Source organism: Polypterus senegalus, chromosome 1 (assembly GCF_016835505.1).
Source record: "Polypterus senegalus isolate Bchr_013 chromosome 1, ASM1683550v1, whole genome shotgun sequence".
Classification (NCBI taxonomy): domain Eukaryota; kingdom Metazoa; phylum Chordata; class Cladistia; order Polypteriformes; family Polypteridae; genus Polypterus; species Polypterus senegalus.
Window position 1 is genome coordinate 121,984,409 of NC_053154.1, and position 19,979 is coordinate 122,004,387.

The window sequence follows — 19,979 nt, forward strand, 5'->3', positions numbered from 1 at the left end:
AATAGTGCTGAGCTAGGCTCTGCCACATGACACTTTGAGAGATTAAGTCTTATAAAACGGATTAATCGATATTTGATGCTCTACTTAACAGTTGTATAGCAACTCAGTAGGTTGTTCTGCAACATCCCTAGCATGAATAGTATACTGTGTGAAGTCCACATGTTCGCCAAACATACACATCTACTTCCTCAAACATTCCAAAGACAGATTGATTGGTCACTACCTAGTGATCAAGCCACCACGGCCTTCTTTCCATTACAGGTAAGATATGACCAGTGAATATTTTATATATAGACAAATTACACTGTCACAAACAGGTTTATAAATCAGTTAATGTGATTTGCTTTATTTCTGTAAAAAAATGTAAAACAAAAGTAGTATTCAGAAGTACTATCACTTGGTAGTGTGTCTGCTGTAACACAGATAAAGTGACTAATTTAATTTGCACTCCAAGTATGGAGTAAAGTGAAATTCTTACCTACATGTCCAGCCAAAGTTGCACAAGAAATGAGTATTTAATCATTCTCTGACTGCCTTATTTATTGCTTGTTTCATCATGACATCCCAATGATATTTAAAGACATCAGGAGCAGCATAATAAATTACACTTCTTAATTAACTACACTTCTGTTTGTCTAATTGCAGGTGGGCAATGAGCTATATGTTATGCTTCTTAAAAGTCAGACATAACCTAATCAAGTACACATTGGCAAAATGATATCATAGCTTTGCCAGATCTAAACCGTTTCATATGAGGATGATGACTGATCTGTTGTTATAAGTATACATAGAAACCATACCTTTGGGATTTTGCTAGAGTATAATAAAGCTAACAATAAACCAACAGAGAGTAAAAACTAAATTAAAGATTTATGTTTTCATGTCAGAAATAACATGAAAATAAAGTTTGAAAGAATAAATGCATATGCTTGTGTTAGGTTGCATGCTTTCTTATATGCAAGTCACATCTTTGACATGCAAGCAAATGAAGGCTCCTAGGAATAGAGCACCCCATGAGCTTGACTATTGTCAGCACACTGTTTGTCAGTTTTGGAGTAGGTCCATCCGCAGGTTATAATTTCACCAAAACAATGTTGTACATGTTCTTAAAAAAGCCCTCAATCCAGTCTTATCATTTCTGAGTTAGCTGCTTGCCAGTGAAAGTGGATCAGTGCTACCATCCTTGTCTTTAGGACTGACAGACGCCACATACATCCAAATGTTCCCTTTGATCAAGAGCTTTTTATAAAAATAAATTTATAAACATTAGGCAAAAGTGAATTTTTTAAAAAGAAAGAAATGGGTATGGGTTATTTCCATGCTAAAAAAACAGAACATTAGTGACACATCATTTCTGTTTTAAAGCCTTCACACCTAGCACACCTGAGGGCAGCTATTCAGCAGATATGTTGTTCTGGATCTGTAAAGTGGGAGAGCTACCTGCCTATCTATCATGCCACCATACTGACCTGATTGATTATTACTATCATTACAGCATTTGTTCAACATCTTTAGTTGAAGTTATTTATGAGATCAGGATTCTATACAATTGTTTAAATATATTTTTACAATTGAAGTACATGCAGTTTAAGTGATGTATGTACCTGTAGCTTCACATAATGAAAAATCACAAAAATTAACTACAATTATATGGTGTTTGGAGGTGGAAATTGATCCAGTAGCATTATAGTTAAGGCACTATGTCACACTGCCTGCCCATCATTATTAAAAAACACCTTGTTTAAATTGTCATATAAAAAAATCTTTTAATATGATGATTTCAAAAGGTGATTATTCAATAATGGTTTCTTAATTGACATACAGTGTAGTCAGTTCCCTTTCTCTCACCGATTTAACAGATTTTATTGCCAATGTCACAAAGTGAATGCACATCGATCCATGCTCACTCTAAAGATAACCCACAGTAAATTTTTAAAGCCAAACAACACTCTTATCCAAATTGGCAATTACGCTGTTTATTTTTACACAGATGCCAAGATCCAACAGCTCTCCACATTATCCAGCCAATGCTGGTCTCAGTCTCCTAGGACTTAAATCTTTAAACTATTTCTCTATTGTGCTTACCAGCCATTGCATCTTTGCTCCGGTCTGTCACTTCTTTGGCAAACTCTCTCCAGAGTTTGGGGAAACAGGCCACAGTAGATCTTGTTGTTAAAAGCTCCTTCTTTGTTAATTGCAGGAAACTCATTGTATTTTTTAAAACAGCATTCTGCAATGTACATTTTCTCCTGTGAATTAGAAACACAATACAATGAAGAGTTATAAAAGGAAATAATAATCCTTTTTCAAGAATTTTGTTCCAGACTGGTGAAATGTTTTCACTGCCTTGTTCACATTAGACTATTGTCACCATATTCATATTACATTCAATCACACAAGTACTTTGAAGATCCTATAAAGGGCACATCTGTGGATTGAGTTATATCTAACTTTCATTTTGTGACCTGGTTATCTGTTTCTGAATTCGTAAAGCACCAGCATTATTAACACTGACCTTAATAACACTGCTTGCAATGTTCCTTACGAATGGTTGTAAAGATCAGATAAGCAAAGGCAGCATTTTTGTCATATTATGCTCTATTGTTATGGAATACATTTTGGGTTGTTGTTGTAGAAGCTGTTGGCACTTTGTACCCTGTAGTGACCCAAAGAGCGGGATTTTGCCTGGGCTTTCTGTCAATTAAAATGTCTTTTATTGCTCTCACTCATCCTCCTCCTGATAATACAATTTATCAGATTTTCTCCCTTCCTCTTTACCTCCCTCCCTTTACCCTTAGCTTTTCCATTCATCACTGTCTTCTGTTGTGAGTCGCCATTTCTCATGATGTGACTAACAGTGTTTACGTTCAGCTTGACTGCATAGAAGTGTCATTTTCATTTAGAAATTATTCCATCTAAAGCTGGAACATTTGTCTGCCTAGTCAATAAACAGGCAGAGATACCAATGATAAGAGAAATCATAGGACACAGAGCCCTTATATGCCTTCAAAACAGACTATATGAGTCGTGGCCTAGAATTTATGAGTGGAATTCTGCCTGAAAGGTTTCCTGAATCATTCTTTTGCAAAAATGTTAAAATTCAAATTTTGATGATTAAAGTGAAATATATCATCTCAGATGTTAACTCCAGGCCTTCACTAAATACCGAACTGGTCAGCAACAGGTCAAATCATTGAATGACAGGACATTCATGTGGCTTAAGGACATTTTTATTCTAGAATAATCCTCTTCCCAGGGATAAGATACAGTATATCATTCAGGATAACTAACAGATGATTAGGGCTGACCAGGCATCATAAAGTGTATAACGAATGGACAAGATGCAGTCTATATGGATGTAATTCAGTAAAAAAAAATACATCACTTAAATCTTTTTCAATAACAACATCCAAAACACATCCAGTATAAGACCCAAACTGTTATGTACATATCAAACTTAAGGTATATTTTCAAGAACAACAAACAGATAGTAGGAATGTATAGAAATGTGTTTATTTTAAGAGACTACACACCTGACAAGAGGCTAACAACCTTTTAAGTCAAACCTAGGGAGTCTACAGGGACTCTCTTTGATTGTTTGATACTTTGCAGTTTCTCATTGTTCATCTTTGCTTGCATCCTTGAAGATCTACTCAGATTTTTGCTGTTTGACAGGAAATATCAAGCAAGATGTTAACAGATGGTCATCTCTTCCTTTCACCTTAGCTGGGAGATATAATATTGTTAAAATGAATATCATTCCAAAGTTTATTATTGCAGCGTCCCAAATATTTATGATTTGGGACTATGTAAGTAAGCCACAGGTAAAGAAACTACACCTACTTCGTTAACCATGTAAAAGATAACCCACTCAAACTCTTCTCCATATGCTTTCCTCTGGACTAATGCCATTATTATCTGTCACCAATTTACCAGTAATTCAGTGCCACATCATTTGAACAAAATATGGTGCCAATTTAAAAGCCACTTTAAGACTGAGGTGTTAATTTCAGTTTCTCTTATGCCTAATAATCATATTACAGCCATCTTTAACCTATATAATTAATGTAAGTGAAGAAGAATCTGGACCTGTAGAGAGCTCTCTCCTTTAACAACATATACTGTATGTACCTTTAAAACAGTTATGCCTCAAATATAGTCTCTCAGTAACAAACTACTTTTACTACGTGCAAATCAGAAATATTGTTAGAAGAAACCTACCCAGCTTTCCTAATCCACCATCAATAACTATAGTTGAAATTATACTATCTTACAATGGTGAGAATACAAGCAGTCTTTGAAGAATCTTTCAATTTACTTCAAAGAGTGCTGCAATAGATAATTTAAGATAATGCCAGGAACTCTCACATACACTTATGTCAACTTAAATTATCTAAAATATATTAAAGAGATTAGAATTATGAGTGAAGTCATTAAGTGTCTACCGTGTTATGATATACAGTATGTTTTGGGAATAATCTACATTCAAGTTATATTGGGTAAAATATTTTTGTCAGATAGTTTTGGATTTACAATTACTGAAAACACCTTCTAATAGCAATTTTCACATGCATTCGGAAGTAACACCAGATGAGACAACACTAGCATAAAATCTACTGTGATATCTTGCATTATGTTACTCACTTGTCGTCTTATGTTAGCCCATTTGAAGAATCCAATTTCACCCTCCATAACTCAGTGAGAAAAAGGCATCTTAATTAAAAAAAAAGATTACATTTTCTCTGCAAGGAACGGTCCAAAGCTTTCCAGATTTTTCCAAGAATCATTAATATTCTACTAAAATAATTAAGGTGAGCCTCAGTTAAGCATTTTTGATGTCTCAGCATACAAGAAGGTCTATTATATACTGGATTTTTTTGTACACACTCAGCAGGAAAGGGAAGCTGATATCAATTTGGTTAGATTTAATATGGAACTAAGATACGGTACACTGTATGTGGAATTATTACTGATTGAATTCTTGTTTGTTCTGTGTCTCACTCAATGTAATGTGACATCATAAAATTGATAAAACTAATAAAAATTTAAAAGAAAAAATGAACCCCGCATCATTTGTGGTCACGGAAACCATAGAACTAAACACAGTATCCTTATTTTGCAGTGTGCCATATGCTAAGGTTTGATGTTAAAGATAGAAATGAAGACTGATTCATCCAACCACCCTCATTTGCCTGGATCCTCCGCACATAAAAGTGGTTTGCCAAATTTAGTAAATGGCTTTTCTACTGTAACAGGCTAAGGTGTTCTGCCCTCAACAGACTTCTTTTGATCGAACTGTAAACTGACTGTGCACTCCTTAAATTACAATTTGTACACAGCAAAGTTGGCTTTGTTGTTTAGTCTTCAGCATCAGACTAATCAATGCAACGTCATCATGACACATAGGTACTTTGTGCTTCTCACCAACAGGTGCCCTTCGCTGCTGATGTCACTTCTTCTGAGTTCCATGCCAGCCTGCTTTTTATATCAGCGTTTTGTGGTGTCTTTTATTGAAAAGAAGTAAAATTCTTGTCATGCCAACCATAATTATAGAAATAAGAACTGAGAAGCTTAAGCATGCAGGAATATATTTTAAGGAGTCGTAACTTTGGGAAATCTTCTTTTTTTAAAAAAAGTATGTGCGACATCTTTACCAAATTGGTTTATTCGTTTGGACTGCTATGTCTGCTATTTCATATTCTTATAAAATAAACAAGAAAGTGGGCCGTGTTATTGAAACATTATCCTTCACAAAGTGGGTTTAAAAATATCATGCCCTTGGACATTTACGCATTCCATTGTGTTACAATATGGAATTGATTTAATTCACAATAATATGTCTTAAAATATTCTATTATTTTTCACTTGACCAGTAAGAAATATTCCATAATGGGAAAGAACATTATGATTTTCTAAATTTATATATTAAAAAAAAAACAAACAAACAGAAGATTACTGATTCTATTGGTGCTTTCTATACTTTACCTGTAATTGCCATATTTAAAAATTCCAAGTTATAACACATTACATTTTCAAGTTTACCTTTAATTTGTGAATTATATTTTTTATGACACTGGCATTTTTCTTAATCTTTTTGAAAATGCATAAAGGTGAGGAATACTTTAAAAACATGTGCCTATGTACTTCTTTTTGAAAAGCTGCTGTCTATCGTATTTTGGAATTTATTTGGAACCATGCAACTGTCATAGCGTGATAACCTGAGGTTGAAGCATTTCAAACTTCCCCTTTGTCATGTGCATGGCTTGCTTGAAGAGACTGATTAAAGACATGCCATTCAGCCAGACTTTACAGTAGCTTGACAGCAGAAAAGAATGCGCTAGTTTATGAGGTCAAGCATGCGCATCCTGGTGTGCCTGCCATGTCTCAATTACTTTCAGATCTGATTTTCCAAATGAATTAAATGCAAATAATCACTGCATAATTTTGATCTTGCTATTGAGAAGCTTAATTATTTGATATGAATGCGACCTGCATGACTGGACATCAATATGCACAGAAACTATGTGCACTTAAAATTATACAGAATCATGGTGAGAGTTAGCAATAAATCACTTAGACATTAATCTTTATATATAATATGCTACTGTGGCTGTTCGTTTGTCTGTCTAGGATTTTAAATCACCTGTAGCTCGCACACCATTTCACCTATTGACCTGAAATTTGGTACACATATACTACATGACCTCTACTGTCTAATTCTGGGGTGATTGGGATGATTGACCTCCAAGTTTATTCCTCTTTTTATTTTTATGTTATTTTATTGTAGAATCAACTCTTGGCAGCGGCCAGCAGGGCGGCCATGTGGCCCATGCGTACAGGTGCCATTCTCATCCCTACCACCTTCGCCGTCACTTCCCCTACCTCTTCATATCTTAAATCATTCTTGAAGCAGATTGAAGACTTAAGTGCCAGCTTAAGTGAAAAATGAAAGAAAACATACTAAGTAATTGCAACACAAACACTGACTTAATCACTTTTTAACGTGAAAAGATGCCACCGAAAAAAGAGAAGAAGCACTAGGGTGGAGAAAAGAAAAGCTGCTCAGGAAGCAGCAACCGCACCAGCCTCTGAGCAAATGAATGCTAAACATACAGAGAAAATGTATAAAAACTAGTCAAGTGTATTCACTGCACATTATCATGCAGTGCGCCATTGCTGGTTTAACAATATTACTGACTGTTTTATCTTAATTAATATCATCTAATAGTAATAGAATGGTATAGACACCTTTTAAATAAGTTATCTGTGCTAGTTTTTAATATAAAACATGATGCATTTGTTTATCATAACCTAACTAGTCCTCCAGGTGCAAAACATCAGTGATTTTTAATATTTTTGAAGCTCGGTTACAAGCTAACAATAGCTTATAGGCTACAGCTGGCTGTCCATTTAATGCCTTTTTAGGTCACAAGCACATACAGGAACTCACAGATTATATGGCTGCAATGAACATTGCTCAATAACTACAAAATAATTTTAAAAAGCTTTAGCATTTACCCTACATCTATTTTCTGAAACTGTTTTGTTTTTAACCATTACAAGCAACACGTGGAGCTGCAGCTTATGAGAGCACCACTGCACTGATGGGACAGTGTTCGATTACAAGCCGCACACACACTCACATTGACTCATAATGGGCCCGCTTATAGTCATCAGTTTGGAAACTGGAGTAACCATACAAAAACACACAGGATGTGGAATTCCTCCACAGAGAGTAACAAGTTCTGGAACTGAACCCAACTATCTGTAGCTCTGAGGCAACAGCATGATGCAATGTTATATTTAAGGAGTACGTTTTCACTAATTCATGTACCAAAAATAGAAACATTTTCAATTAACTATGTCTAAAAGTAGCAATAAATCATGGAAAATAAAATGCGGACTGGTCCCAAGCAATATTACTGTGGTTTCCTCGAGTGGCAGTATCTTAAGGCATATGTTATAAATGAAAGCTTATTTGTAGTTGCCATGGTGCCTAAAATAAACAATAATCTGTTGGCTTTGAAACAATGCATTTATTCTTTTTGCAAGATAATGGATAAATGTTACAGGCGAGTTTAACTCCCACCCCTCCCAAATCCTCCATCTAGCAAGTTCAAAGTTGTCACCCTATCTCCCTAAACCACAGATGCTTATGAAGTGGTTAGGCTCATTCCTGCTTATCACAAGTCAAGGACTCCACCTGAGACTGAGGTAAAGATGGAGATCTTTTGATAGAATGGGTGTCCTCTTATGTAAAGGGACTGAAGAGAGATAACAGTAGGAGCCTTTCTTTGTGGAAAGACAGATGCAATTCACTTTATTTACATTAAAACCCCAAATCGTGACATCAGTGAGGGGAGGGGTTTGCAAGACTGAAAGTAAAACTGCTTCCTCTATTTACTAAAGCAGTGGGTGCCAAAGCTCGGGCCCGACAGCAGACTGGGACTCCTTCAGGTTCGTTTAAATGTTCTTAACATGTTTATGTGGGTTTCTACACAGGAATTGCTGTTTTCTTCCCAAGGTCCAAAGACATGCATCGTGAGTGATCAGCAAAACTAAACTGATGTAGTGTGTGTGTGCCTGTCCATCTGCCCTCTAATGAATTTGTTTGCTAATACAGGGTTGGTCCCACATATAAAAAGTGCATGCTGGAAAAGGCAAGCTTTCAAAATATAAAATGAGCTTTTTGTTTTTAATTAAGTGAAATACTCTTGATTGTATAGTGTGCCACAAATGGTGATTCAAAACAACATGTAGGGGCAGTGAAAGTTTTGGAGTGAAGGTGGAGCTGCACGGGACATCTGTTTTGAGTTCACTGCTTTTTGTGATAGTGATGAAGGTGATGAACCAGGTAAGGGCATAATGGATTGCTATGGGGACTCTTGTATTCTGGTGATCTTGTATTAATAGAAGAAAATGAACTGGAATTGACTAGGAAGATATGAAAATGGGAAACTAATTTAGAAGCAAAACACGTAATGGTAAATGTAGAAATGACAAAGGATAAAGGTCCAGTGGAATGTTCGACAAAATTGTTCCTTAATAAATATAAAGAAGAACCTGATTCATAAATGTAATTAGAGAAGTGTATTATCTTAAACCAAAACATTTATAAATGCATTTAATGAGTTTAAAATCCAAGGTGAGTACTACTTAAGCATTAAATGTTCCATAGTCTTCTGACAGTCGTCCAATATTAATTAATCAAGTAGTAGCTAAAGAAATTAAACAGTTATAATTTTAACATATTATTTTTCTATTTATTTCTGGATTAACTGGAATTTAGAAAAATCTAAAAAGCACATGGAATAACAAGCCATTAGAATTATCATTAGTTGTCAGTGTTGTCAAGATGTGCTGCATTGTTGCTGGAGGCACTATTCCAAAAACTCACAAAATGCCACCATATTACTGATGCTACACTTTATTTACCAAAGTTACAGATCCAAACTTTAAACAACATTAGTGGTGCTCTAAGTGATGAATGTTTTCAATTCACAACAGTTCCCATGTGCATATCTTTTGGGTGATGTTTCTTAATTTATGACTTGTGGCAGTTTACCTTTGAACTCCAGTGACAGTTTTGGTCAGGTTTTTTGGAGGTTGTACATCTTTTGAATATTGGCTTCATTATTGGCTCACTTTTTAACTTTGTTGTTGGTTTTGCGTATTCATTTTTTGAAGGCATATCATTTGGTTATTAACTTCTGGCCTTTTATCTTTTGACTTCATCCATGATTTAGTGCTTCAGCTTTGACAAACGTTTCTCGGAGTTTCAATACTGACCCTCACTACAGTTTCTTGGATAAACGTGCATCTAGTGATCCAGCTACTCTGTCTTAGTGCCTGGCCACATTTCCGTTTGTCAGCAGGTGTTGAAACGTAAAAAGCAGGTAGACATTCTTCATATTGTAGTACAGCAGATCATTGTGGATAAAAGCAACTGGCATAACAGTTAGGTTGTTTTCTATTAGTATATTTACAGGTTTTGAATGATTACACCAGGTAACTACTGAGCTAACTAGTAGGTTTAAGAGACTTATTTTTATATTACAGAGTAAATCAATGAAAGCCTGGTGTATGTGTGTGTATTGAATTTAACATAGCTGGTTAAAGATTATTCTGGCTCCCTGCCTAGTGTTGCTTCCTTCTTTGCAATTGTGTCTAGTTGGTACAGCCATTGCAAAAGTGGGTTTAGAAACCTGATGGATGTGTTGTTAGCTAATACCTGTTGGCACTGCAGTGATGCATTAGTTCATGCTGCTTCCTAACCCTTAGAAACAATACAGTAGGTCTGTGTGGTGTGTGATGTTTGCATGTTCTCCCTGTGTCTGTGCAGACTTTCCCCTGGGAACTCAAGTTTTCAATTTTGTCCCAAAGACATGCATGAAACACTAGTTGGTGCCTCAAAATCAATCAGGTGAGTATTACTGTGAGTGTGCGTGGGTGTACTCAATGAGGAACCTAGTGTACTGTCCAGGTATGTTAATCACCAGTGCTCAGTTCTGCTGGGATTGGCATGGGCTTATTTTTTTTAGTAATAATATAATCAAAAAAGTAAGTTCATAAGAAAGAAGAATAGATGATTGGGTAGTCTATGCCTATTCTGGTGATCAGGTGCATTGCCCCTTCCTAGTCTGAAGAAGAGTGTATTTGGTTTTCAATAACTTATTCAGCATGTGCTGTCAGCCTGCAGTATTTCTTCTGGTTACACAACAGTATTTCTGAGGAAGTGCATACTTTCTTTAAACAGTAGGAACTCTGTCTAACAAAGGTGGCCCTCCAGCCATTCTAACAGCACATACAAAAAAATCTTTCTTTCTGAGTGAGCTAGTAATAACTCAAAGCATGCTTCCTGTGGTGTGAGATGTGGGCACAAGCAGGCTGCCACTAATACTCACAGGAACTTCAGGGAAATTGACAAAAAATGGCACACACAATGAATATTGGATGTATTCAACTATACTGTGATACTATATTTATTCATATTTTCACCTAGGAGTAATGGAACAGATGGCCAGAAGTTTACCTCACTGTTGACTGGTCACGCTAGTCTGCAGGTGGTTGGACATGCAAAGTTTTAAGTATGTTGTATTTTGAAGAGAAAAAAAAGTAGCTATAGCAAACCTGTAGCATTGCATTGCTAGTGTGACTGGGGATTTTGCTAATGACTACATCAGTTTGAAATTGTGCAGATTGTGAGAGTGTCATAAGCAAAAAAAAAAAAAAGAACACCTGGTGAGAGTTGGTGGTATTTTGCAAAGCTGTCAGAAAAACATACTGTAAAAGTGACTGATTTGTCAGAATGAAAGTGAAAGTAACCAAAATCAGCATCATGTTCACTTTAGAAAGAGGCTGCTTGAGAATGCAAACATAGTACCATTGTGGCTGTTAGTGCTTCTCTTGCAAATATGTACTATATATGCATGTGATGGTTTAGCTTCACATTATACACATGAATTAAACATTTTATATTTCACTCTTATAAATACTATATAAAATTTAAAACTAGTCACTGCATGTTTTGTGTCCACTTCTAATGTCACTTCTAAAAAATGGCCATATACGTAGATCACAACTGCACAACTAGCCTTTGTTCAAATGTAGAAATGGTGATATTTTAGGTATGTTTTCAGTTTCAACAGTAAACACAATTAAATTTTTTTTTGTTTGTTTTTTTGGTCATTTATTAAATTAAGCATTACTCTGAAGAGTAGAAACATTTATTTCTGCTTGGAGAATTATTCTGGGCCGACAGGATGCTAGTTTAGAAATCTGGACTGATTTCTTTCTGAAGCTGTCCACTCTCCTCATGTCTGTGTGGGTGTTTCTTTCAGATGCCCCAGAATTTCACTCACATCTCACAAGTCTTAAATTTTACTTTATTTGATGATTCTACAGTACATTGGCTTGGTATGAGGGGATGTGCAATGAAATTAGATAGGGTTGATTCCTTCCTTTCTTGTGTCTGCTACTGCTGGCATAGTAGGCCCCTGCAACCCTAAGTAAGCAGGTTTTGAAAAATTAATGGTGGGGTGTTCTGATATAAACATATTACTTAATCTAAGGCAGGAAACAGCCCTTGACAGAGTGACAATCCACTTCACAATGTGGAACTGCCAAATACCCTAACCTGCACGTCTTTATGGATGTGGGAATAAAAACAAGACAGTGAAGAATATGCAAATTCCATATAGGCCACATCCAAGTATGAGATTTATATCTAGCACACTAGATCAATAAGGTTCTATGTACTGTGCCACCATGTGCCACCATGCCACACAGTCTTTCTGTAAATGCAAAATTTAAAAAATGCTTGGTCATGCCTGTCTTTATATAACACAGTAGGAAATTATTTGACTTGAGTGAAGTGTTTTATAAAAGTAACCAGTTAATTAATGATCAAAAATAATTCAACGCAGGGGTGGGGATCGATCTGTTCTTAACATAATTATTTTTTTTTTGTAAAAACTTGATTGCTATGTATTGATTGTAATAAAATTAATAAATAAAAAAAAAATAAAAAAAATAAATAAATTCAACAGAGAAAAGTATCAAACTAACTCTATCTTATAATCTGAAGTTGTTTTGTGTCTTTTGCCAGAAAAGAAAGAAAAATGAAAACTTGTTGGACTCATTCCATCAATCTGACTTTTTTTAAAGGCTCCAAACAGTTGTTTAACATCTGTTACTCTTTTCCTGTCGTGCTGTCTTCTAAATTTTGAGTACTAAATTCTGCTAACGTATCACGCTATGCAACCTCACAGGAAAAAAAAAAGAATACCCAAACACAACATCATACTTTCCTTAACTTCACTCCGTCAGCACATTGTTTTCTCATTTCCTTACCTGAGCAGTTGGGACTGACATTCTGCTTCATTTAGCTTGCTTTGAAAACTGTCCATTGCACTGGTCACGGTCCTTAACTCAGACTCCTTTTCTGACAGTTGTGTAGAAAGAAATTTTATGCTGAAAGCCACAAAGAAAACATCAGATATAGCTTCAGTTTTGTAAATTAGCTAAAGCAATTTTGGAAATAAAATACAATGGCAAGAAGAAATTGAGAATATTTGAACCAATGTCCATTAATAGGTTTAATTTTTATGTTACACAATGCACACACAAAAACACATACATACAGATATTATCAAGGATTTGTATTTATATGTACATAGTAGTAAAATATGGGTTACAGCACCTAAAGTAGAACTTCATGAGACCAAAAACACCCAACAATAATATCTTTAGTAGACAAATTTGTTTCAACAGAACACCTTCCTCCTCAAAAAATCTCACTGTTGATCTCCTTCTCCATGCCACTCCTACTTTCCTGAGACTGAACTCACCTGGCCAAAACACATAGTCTTTTTTTTAACCTTGGAGTATTTCCTTTACACAAGGAGCATAGTCTGGAACCTTTTCTGGGTCACATTATCATGTATAGTAGCCTAGAGATCACTAACAGGATCCCTCACCCAAAATACAATTCCCAAGCAACCCTACAAAAATCCAAATGGGAGCAACTGAAAAAATGTTACAGGCCTGTCCCTGTCCTTTCATTATGCTGGCTTCCTGTCCAGGAAAGGTATCGTCAACCAACCTGAATTGGTTGCTAAACTTGCCATAACATATAGTCATGCATGGACTAATGGCTCCATTTGGGATCAGCCTTTTGGCTGTGCATAAAACTGGTTGTATGTCAATTACAGAGTGTACAGGTCATTGCAATTGAGACTCTGTTGTTCTGGTGTGGTTCACCAGTACATATACATCAAGTCTCTGCAGCCTCTTTATACAAAACAATTTCCACTCATTCTTCCTTGTGCTCCCAAAACCCCATGGAGAAAACACCCCTTGTTCTTGTCTCCGCACATGACTGTATTTACATGCATACATACGAGATGAGACACAAAAATAACCGGACTGGGCTTGGGGCTTTCCTGGAAAACCGCCTTGAGGTTGGATGCACGTGAATCATAGAACTATATCCCCTCCTACATGCCCTCTCAAACTGCCAACCAGCTAGGTATATCCTGTGAATAGCCCAGTCAGTATTTGCACAACAATTGCTACACAAGATGCCGCTATAATGTTAGGTGAAAAAAATCGAACAGCGAATCAACAACAAATTTCTCGCCAAATTAAACAAAACGGCCACAGAAACTTATGAAATGATAAAAACAGTGTACTGTGATAACAGTTTGTCTCACACACAAGCTTTTGAGTGGCACAAATGTTTCAAGGAACGAAAAGAAAATGTGGAAGACGTTCAATGCCTAGGTCACCCAAGCTCGTCTCGGACGGATGAAAACATCAAAACGGTGAATGAGATTGTTCAAAATGATTGTACTGCTTTTCCATAAAGCAGTTTTTGACTGACAAAAACATTCCTGTCCTCGATCATCCTCCCTATTCACCCGATTTAGCTCCGTGTGATTTTTACTTGTTCCCGAAAATCAAAAGTGACCTGAAGGGAACACATTTTTCTTCAGGGGATAAAGTGAAGACAGAAATGGCAAGCCTGTTTCAATCAATGGAAGATACGTATGGAGCAGTGTAGAGATCGGTGACAATGTTTAGAATACTGTAATTTATCAATAAATATCTAAATTTTTTTACCAATCCAGTTATATTTTTGTCTAGGCTCATACATACAGTATCAAGAGGGCCTTGGATTAGATGATTAAGCAGGTCTGAAAATAAACAGACGAATAGTCATAAATATTCATCTATTCTTTCTTTCTTTCTTTCTTTCTTTCTTTCTTTCTTTCTTTCTTTCTTTCTTCTGCCAGTCTAGTGCTTGCCCACAACTATCGTCCCAACACTAAAATCACCAAGGGAGTGTCCACAATAAGCTTTAAAGGTCCTGCCAGGAACCACTCTTTGGAGGATCTTTGTGAATACTCACAAATGACTTCTGGAGCTCCAGCACTCCCCCTAGTTACATCAGGGGGCTCTGCACAAGGTTAAAGAACTAGGCATTAGGTCATCAGTACAATATACAGGGTAACTCTGAGACATGTTCAATTGATGCATTACTAAGACGTCATCTTGGGCTAGACATTTGGATATGAAGGAAGAGCAACTTAATGCCACAACTAAGCAAAAACTTTATTTTACCTATTTTTGTCCTTATGCCAACCCATAGCCATGTCCCTGATCTTTGACATAATGAACCTCTTGAAACCTCCAATTACATTATCACTTATCCCTCACTGCAATCCCTTTAAATCAATGCCCTGAGACTTTCTAATGCCATGGCTTCCTCTTCTGTACCCTTGGTAGCATTCTCCTGATTGACAGAAGGTCACATGAGTTGCCATTCCCTTTTTACACCCTAGCTGGGGATCTCATCCAATACGGGCAAATACAAAATGTGAAATACCTCTGACAGTTTGCATTAGCTGTGGTAGATTTTGAAATTTTCATGATTACTGGCAGTATAGCAGGTGGCCTTGTCTTCTTACAGTAACTGTGGTTTTTGATGTAGGAGAAGAAAATTTATTGGGTAAGTCACAAATTTCCAGAGCCTTTTCTCAAAGACTGATGTGTCATCAGGTTTTCATGGCATTAGTATTTTTACTCAAGAGGTACATCCTGCGTCTGAACTTCTTATTTAATTAGATTGTTTGCTTTTTCTACTTCTGAAGTCAGTCATCTGTGGCTTCAAAAACAGCCTACAGTGGGTGCGCTAGGTTGCCATGGAATTTGGTAAAAATGTATTATTTGCCTTTTGTTTTTTTTTTTTTTGAAAAAACAAATCTTTTCAGGTGGCATCACAGTACACTGATTAGCAACTGCTGCCGGTCCGGTCTGGGGTCCTGCATTTAATTCATAACTCGGCTATCTGCATGGATTTTGCTTGTACTTCTTTCCTCACTGTGGGTTTTTGCTCTGTATTACTTTTTTCGTCAGACATCCTCTAAATGTATGTGTTAGAATTATTTCCAACTCTAAATTGGCCAGTAGGAGAGTGCATAAGTGTGCCTTTTAATGGACTTCTAGTACTGATTTTTGGTATGCTTCAGATCTACAATAATAAATGTAAAACAAGGCCTCAGAAAATGAATACATGGATTAAACATATTGTAAAATTAATTTAAAATACAAAATGGTTCTCATAGCTCTAATGTGCAATCTCAAGAATCCCATACCAACTATTAGGTAAATTTAGTACTTAAGATGGTGAGTGATCACTGTGTTAACTTTTTAAAATGTTTTATCCTTCAAGTAAGGGGAGCCTATCCTGGGAAATTTGGGACATCCATGGATGAGGGTCTTGGTCATCATAGAGAATACTCACCTTCACAAGCCAACCTAGATCCACCATCTACCCTATCGTGCACCTCTTTGGGATGTGAACGAAGTTCTCAAATGAGAAAAAGACACAAACAGGGAGAACATGTGAGACTTACATAGCCAATGACCAGGCCAGAATTTGAAACCTACCTCTTACAGTACTTAGGCTGTAGTCCCAACTACTATATCATATTTTTTTTTAATCTATTATCATGTCATACCCTTTCTATGCTTTTTCAGTTTCTATACCAGTTTTTTTCTAATTCAGGGTAATGAGAAGGTCAGAGCTCATTCTGGCAGTGGGGGCACTGAGCTAGAACCAATACTTAATGGTATATAAGTGAATTATATTAAATACTTTCCAAAATCTCAAACATTACAAAGTAAAAAAGGAAGTTAATCATTCTATGGTATATAAACATTCAGAGATGAGGAATATTATCTTTCAAAATGTTCTCTGTTGCTGAATAAATAAGAGAAATCCTGTAATGTTAGTTTAAAGTACTGAAGTGAAGAGTTATTCATAATCTATCCACAATCTAAAAAGATATTTGCCAGCAGCTGTGCGCTGGGACAAAAAGCAACAGGGATATGTAAAAGCCAGTTTATTTATAATATTCCAAACTACTGAATACTTAACTTAAACACACTTGGGTGTCTACTTCAGCATAATACACTGTAGACAAGATTACCTAGAGATGAGCTGTACTCTGCATTATAGGCCTACTACAAATAAAATGTCACAGTAAGTGGGGTAGTATACAGAATAATGAAAGGAAAAGAAAAAAAAAATCAGGCTGCTTTCAGCACAGCGACTCCATAAACCTGTACACTTCATACCCTGACCAGAACTTGGTTCAAATGCTATTTTAATAAGACCCATTGACCCAATGTACCAAACCCCTGCCACTAGGCAACACCATTGTTTAACATCCTGGAAAAATATTTAATCCAGAGATGAAAAATGACTTATAGGAATAATCTACCATTTAAAAACACCGGAGTGGTTCTGATTTTTAGGATGCAGCTGGTATTCATCTTTCTGTCTTAACCTGCTGTGAACATTTTCTGCATTATTTAGATGATCTGGTAAGAACATTAGATATTGCTGTGAGGAATAAATAGCTCCATAACAATTTCAGTACTTAAATATCCAAGTGCTGCAACCTCATTGAATCCAATGCACATTCATATTTCAATTCATGCAAGCAATCCAACACTGTAGAGAAACATGGGTCCTCGGGCATTACATGGCTGCCAATTTTGTGTAGATCTCTCACAGTAACAACCATGTCTACTTTGAATTCTGTTCTGGCATGGCACTGTGCTGTCTGTTTATGGATTTCTTTCCTTTGTATTTCCTTATGGCCAGACATATGAATAAACAGTGATTGATGATGCAACATTCAGTATATTGTGAAATGCTAGATCTTATATAGCAATAGGTCTCCTCACCCAAGTTTGAATCGTATACATTTGTTGTGAACAGTCTGCTAGCACATTCTAATGTCTTTAGCAAGTGTATACTCCATTTATTAAGACACAGGACTGTAAATATTTGACTGACCATCAGTGAGCTCATTCCTCACTATTAGAATTAACTGAAATAAAGTAGGACAAGTTGATATTAACAAGTGAGTAGAATTCAGGTATACAGTTTACTGTAGTATGCTGTATTTGGTAACATGCAGACACAGCACTTTACATGAAATTATTAAAAAATTATACAGCAATCAAATATTTCATTCACTCAGTAAGTAAATATGTGAGTTTTACTATGGGTAATAAATTACAATTCTAGCTTATCACATTCTTTTTTTTAACTTTTTATATTTATTTATTTAACACTACGTTAACAAATCATAAATGAACCAAGCTGTCTTTATATGCTTCAGATGTATTATCCAAAATAAATAAAATTAACTATCTGCTGAAAAGTTATTACAGGTCTATGGTTCACAGTACAGGCACCTTCCAATAATTCCAACTTCTTACTGATGACGATTTTGGAAGCTAAATCCTTGGCTATATTTACTTCATTATTAAAAAAAATGTTTCATACTTTTGCAAGGAGAAATCCACTCCAAAACAATTTTATCATTAAAACAACATTTACCAAAATGTCACTGAAAATAATTCAAATCTCTGTTGTAAGATATGCAAAGTAATTAAAAACTAACACTAGAGAAATTAGTACAATTAAGCCTTACAAGTTGTCATGTTGTCAGGTTTTTCTCTTTCTGCTCTTTACATTTCAAATATTTCGCTTACGCGTAAACATAATTTTATATTCTGTTGTGGTTAAAAGTCTGGCTTTTTAAATATTGTTTGCATTTTAATGACATCCATTTATGTTGTCTGAACCTTATTGTTCAGTAAAGGGCTGGGGGGAACTGGAACCTATTCAGTTCAATTCAGTTCCAATTTATTCTTACAACACACATTTTCACTTACAAATACAGCACTGTACATTATACACTAATTACTATTGAAGTGTAATTAAAATGTAACATTAACTGACATGAAACAAAAAAATGTAAAATTCCAACAGAAAAAAAAAACTAGGCAATAGATACAAAAAAATTGTTTTCTGTATACAGTATATATATTTTACAGTATATCTTTATGAGTTTACCTTTAATGGGTTTAAGCCTGATCATTACCAATGTGACAGTAGAGACACAAATACATCTTCTGAAGAGGAACATATCTTTTTGTGGCGGTGCTCCACATCAAAAGACTGTTTTCTAATTATGCTTATTCCAAAATAAATTAACTCCAGTCCAAAAAAAAAATATATATACAGTATATAATTATAATAATAATAATAATAATTATTATTTACTAAATTACTCTGAAAAGCAAAATAGATTTTCTAAGGTATTTATGTAGGCATAAAAAAATGTAAAAATACTGAGGTAACAAAGAATTTTTGAAACAGACCATTACTGAACTGCAGAAAATTTTCCAAAATAGGAAATATGGTTTGGAAAATCTATTGATTGTCACTTAATATTGTAGGAGTAATTTGAAAATGTCACTGTTCAGTGACAGAGAATAACGGTGAGACACTTGTGCCTTGGGTGACCAGACGTCCTCCAAAAGGAGGACTCTTTTTTAACATGGTTTCCTCCGTCCTCCATTCATTCCAAAAATTCATTAAAATGTCCTCCTTTCACAGAATCACGAACAGAGTTGACCGTTTTTGACAAATTACATATGATATATACCGAGAATGAGCAGCCTTCGGCCATTCTCCATTCATAAGCGTCACCGCGTGACATTAAGATATGTTATCACGTTATCAATAATTGTAACATCAAGTAGCGGCAACACAGTTGTATATTCTATTTCCGCCCGACGGCGCAACAGATTGCGGTTAACGGTTGATTGTCTAATAAAAGTAATAACTTAGAAGTTTTTGTAAAATGTCAACAGAAACAGAAAAGTCTAAAACCGAAACGAGAAAACGCAAGTTTTCTGATCGTCATAAGACGAAATATCCGTGTTTTGAGGCAGGACGAAATGAAACAGAAGTGAAATGCATGGTGTGCGACTCCTACGTTTCCATCGCTAATAAAGGAACGCTTGATTTACAACGACATATTGAGACACCGAAAGATGGTACGAACGTACGATTCAAATGCCAAGATGACAACATTTTTTGAGCTGAAACA

At 35.6% G+C, this 19,979-nt stretch overlaps 1 protein-coding gene across 3 annotated transcripts in view; it reads right to left on the reverse strand.

The window, feature by feature from the left end:
* The window catches only part of lekr1 (leucine, glutamate and lysine rich 1), a 128,335-nt gene that overhangs the window by 72,715 nt on the left and 35,641 nt on the right, over positions 1 to 19,979 (reverse strand). For all 3 annotated transcript variants that reach the window (XM_039757238.1, XM_039757222.1, XM_039757229.1), the window contains exons 4-5: positions 12,853 to 12,972; positions 2,086 to 2,249 (exon numbers count right to left, since the gene is read on the reverse strand). In XM_039757238.1, the coding sequence (XP_039613172.1) occupies positions 2,086 to 2,249; positions 12,853 to 12,972 (284 nt within the window). The remainder of the gene's footprint in view (positions 1 to 2,085; positions 2,250 to 12,852; positions 12,973 to 19,979) is intronic.